Here is a 4,193-nt window from a genome sequence, read left to right as displayed (position 1 = left end):
CAGATTACAATTTCTTTTAGCGTGCATGAAAATTGAGACGGGAAAATTTAAAGGAATGCACAAGCCTTTATTCGTAAACAAAAAGTGAAGGCATCATTATTGGGAGAAACCCTGTGAATTTCTCTATAATAATAAAATATTAGTACCTTTATCATATGATTATTTTTATATTTCTTAAAAGTTAAACTGTTAATTTCAAGTGTGAATTGAGTTCTTAGAAAATGTTGAAAGTTTCCCATTAGTGTTAAACAATTTTACTGATAACTGATAATTTATCATTATATTTCACACTAGGATAAACCCGCCCTACGGGCGGGCAAGTAAATAAATTAATAATACAAATTTATATAAAATTTAAAATTTATTTTTAACTCCAAGTAATATTTATGTTCATAATTTTTGACAATAATTGTAACCATTTATTTTACTATTAATTTAGAAATTAAATTTTACTATTAATTTAGAAACTAAATACTTGTCTAACTATAATAAAATTTTAAAAATGTAAGTATTTACTTTCTTTCAATGCTTATTTTAGTTTAAATATACCAATAAGTCCCTCTTAATCTTCAAATCATTTTTTTCAAAAAAAAAAAACTATACCAACAATAAGTCATCACTACAAGAAAACATCGGGATACTGAGGGAAAAAATCGTCGGTATGTCGTCGGAATAACGCTATTCCGAGGACATACCGACGAAAAAAGTCCTCGGAAATAACTCCTCGGAAATTCATAATTCCTCGGAATTCCGTCGGAATTTTCCGACGGAATTCCGAGGAAACAAAATTCCGAGGATACTCCGAGGACACGAAGTTCGTCGGAAGGTTCCTCGGAAAATACCGAGGGAATTCCGATGGCCCAATCCTCGGAAGTTTCGACGAAATATTCCTCGGAATGTTTATCGGAAAATACCGAGGAACATTCCGAGGAACTCCTCTCCCTCGGAAAATTCCGAGGGAGTGGAGTTTCTCGGAAAATTCCGAGGAACTTTTTCCCTCAGAAAATTCCGAGGAACTTAAAGTTCGTCGGAATTTGCCGAGGGGAGAAAGTTCCTCGGAATTTTCCGAGGAACTCCATTCCCTCGGAATTTTGAAAAAATTTATTTTTTTAAAAAATTTATTTTTTTTTTTAAATTAATTTTATTTTTAAAAATTAAAATTTTTAAAATTTAAAATTAAAATTGAATAAAACATAAAATAAAACATAGTAGATAATATTCAAATTTAAATAAAACATTCAGAGTTTTTGGAAAAAAAAAAAACTACGGGTCTTGAATGTTCGGGAACGTCTCGTTCGGGTACATCCTCTTCATCATCTCCATCATCTGCTCGTTCAGCCTCTTCTGGGTCTCATAGCCCGCCTGTTGAGCTGCCATCTGAGTCTCCAACGCAGATATCCGATCATCCTTGTCCTTCAGCTGAGCCGTAAGAACTTCTGGATCAACATACGCATGTGGTGCAGAAGAAGGAGCAGCCGACCGGGAGCGACGACCCAAACCGACCAAACGTCCCTTTTTCTTTGGAACCGACTGAAATATAAATAACCAAGTTTAGATAATTTAAATTGATGATAAAATAAAAATCAAGAAATAATTAAATTGAACTTTAAAAAAAAAAAACTTACCGATTCAACGATTTCGTTGATTCGAACCCGAGACAAGTTGGTCGAGGCCGTCGAATCGTCATCATCGGTTTGAAGCTGAGACACTTCGTCATACACCTGAGTTTGGACCAGGTCGACCACGTCCCTCACAAGACCATCATCAATCTGGCCGGTCCTCTTGTTGGTATACGCCCTTTTCATAAGGGCGAGATCATCAACTGGGTGGCCTTCATTTTCTTCCGCCTTGAAAAAAAATAAATTAGACAAACATTAGAAATTTGAAAATGCAAAAAAATAAAATTCTGAAACTTAAATAATTGAAAAAAAAGCGGTTGAGCTTACCATGCGATCCGCCAGAGTGGCAATAGATTGAGCACCCAAGTTATGCTTGTAGATGCCCTTTCCTTTACGGTCGCTCCTGCGGTTGTTGGAGTTGGTGGAAGAAGTTTCTTTCGTCTCTTCTTTATCCCAATGCGCACACAACTCCTTCCAGACCGTGTCGTTCATCGACTTTGGGACCTTTTAATTTAAAAAAAAAAAGTTTAATAATTTTAAAAATAGTGTAATAAATTAAAAATTGTTAATAAATTAAAAACTACCTTGTTTACTTCCCACTTCTTCTTCCACTCGTACATCTGCTTCCCATAGTTGTCCATAACTTTATGGACAAAATGGTGATAGATAGAGAGCGTATCATCGGCATTCCAGTTGAATTCTTGCTGAAATAGTTTAAAAATAGTTTTTAAACACAAAAATATAATAGTTTAATAATTACAAAAATCGTCGTTTTAATAAATAAAAAATAGTTTAATAATTAAAAAAATAATTTAATAATTACCAAAATAAGTTTTAATAATATTTAAAATGTCTAATAAATATAGAAATTAGTTTAATAATTACAAAAATAAGTTTTAATAATATTTAAAATGTCTAATAAATATAGAAAATAGTTTAATAATTACAAAAAATAGTTTTAATAATATAAAAAATATAATTTAAAAATTAGAATACTTACCGCAAACTGCTGAAACCACAGATGCTGCTTCTCGACAGGGAAGTGAGTGAAAGTCGGATGTCCGCTGTCGAGGGCCGAGTACATCATACGGTTGATCCATGCGCTGATCCCATTCCCGGATCGGTTGAACCTAATAAAAAAAAAATTATTAATAAAAAAATAGTTTAAATAAAAAATAGTTTAAAAAATAAAAGTTTAAATTACCATGTTTGACCATGTCCATGTGGATACTCAGTGAGATAGGGAAGATGGTCACGACCGGGCTGTCGAACCAACTCCGCAACCCTCATCACTCCCAGAGGACCGGGTGCAGCAGCGGGACCAGGAGCGGGTGCAGCAGCGGGAGCGGGAGCAGCATGAGCGAGTAATGGAGAGGGAGATGTATGGTATGAGCTGTGGGGCGAAACGGAATCCTGAACATGGCTGGAAGAACCCCGAGACTGGCTCCCCATACCACCCCGGCTACGACGCTGGCGAGACCGGATCTGATCATCATTAGACCTGTAAATTAAAAAAAAACATATTTAAAAATTAGTTCTAATAATTTTAATTAAAAAAAAACAGTTTAAATAAAAAAAGTTTTAATAAATAAAAAATAGTTTAAAAATTTTAAAAATAGTTTAAATAAATCCCAAAAACATAATAATTACGAAAAATAGTTTTAAAAATGTTTAAAATGTTAAATAATTACAAAAATAGTTTTCATAATATTAAAAATGTTTAATAAATATAGAAATTTATATTTTACATATAAAATACAAAAAAAATGTTTTTAAATATTATATAAATGATTTTTAATCTTAAAAAAAGTTTTATAGATTTTAAAAATGTTTAATAAATATATAAATGAATTTAAAATGCAAAAAATAGATTTTATATACAAAAAACGTTTTCAATATATATATATAATTTCAAATTCGATTTTTATAACCACAAAATTAATAAAAACTCTAAAAAAAAAATTCAAATCAAGTGAAATACATAATCAAACTCGATTTTACACAAATCTACCATTCACCCTAACAAAATCTATAAATCTCATTCCAAAATCATCAAATCTACTTAAAAACCATACAAATCTAACCTAAAAGAGTGGGATAGGGTTCTTACATGATTATGGGGGAGGATTAGGGGAGATTCGCCGGAAAAACGCGAGAGAGAACGGTGGAGTCGCCGGAAATCGCGAGAGGAGAGGCTCAGCGGCGCGGAGAGAAAGAGAGAAATGGGGAAGAAGATCGGGCTCGCCCTAATATTATGAGGCGTCCGACGGAAACTATCCGTCGGAATTTCCTCGGAAATATTTAATATTTCCGTCGGAATTTCCTCGGAATTCTTTGATTCAATTTTCCCGAAATATTTGGCGGCTTGGTTTACCCGGTTAAATGAAAATATTCCGACGAACAATGATTCCTCGGAATACCCTCGGTAATCTCCGAGGAATTTCTGAGGAACCAGGGTTTGGGGTTTTTAAACATCGATTATTTTCGCCGTATTTCATTTCTTATACAATTATAATGCATACCATTGAGGATTCTTTGTATAGATGATCATAAACCATGAAATAACACAATTTC

General features: G+C 33.1%; 1 protein-coding gene across 1 annotated transcript; it reads right to left on the bottom strand.

The window, feature by feature from the left end:
• Nucleotides 1-640: 640 nt before the first annotated feature.
• On the bottom strand, nucleotides 641-3,126 carry LOC117128031 (the record flags this gene model as incomplete). Its single annotated transcript, XM_033279459.1, has 8 exons — nucleotides 2,824-3,126; nucleotides 2,620-2,749; nucleotides 2,204-2,323; nucleotides 1,947-2,123; nucleotides 1,626-1,847; nucleotides 1,268-1,530; nucleotides 991-1,073; nucleotides 641-933 (listed from the first exon to the last, which is right to left on the bottom strand). Coding segments are annotated over exons 1-8 (1,536 nt in total), but the record flags the coding sequence as incomplete, so codon positions are not given.
• Between the last annotated feature and the right edge of the window lie 1,067 nt (nucleotides 3,127-4,193).

Source organism: Brassica rapa, chromosome A09, assembly GCF_000309985.2.
Source record: "Brassica rapa cultivar Chiifu-401-42 chromosome A09, CAAS_Brap_v3.01, whole genome shotgun sequence".
In the NCBI taxonomy this organism is placed as follows: domain Eukaryota; kingdom Viridiplantae; phylum Streptophyta; class Magnoliopsida; order Brassicales; family Brassicaceae; genus Brassica; species Brassica rapa.
Note: the sequence above shows the minus strand (reverse complement) of the source record. Positions and strands in the feature narration are given on the sequence as shown.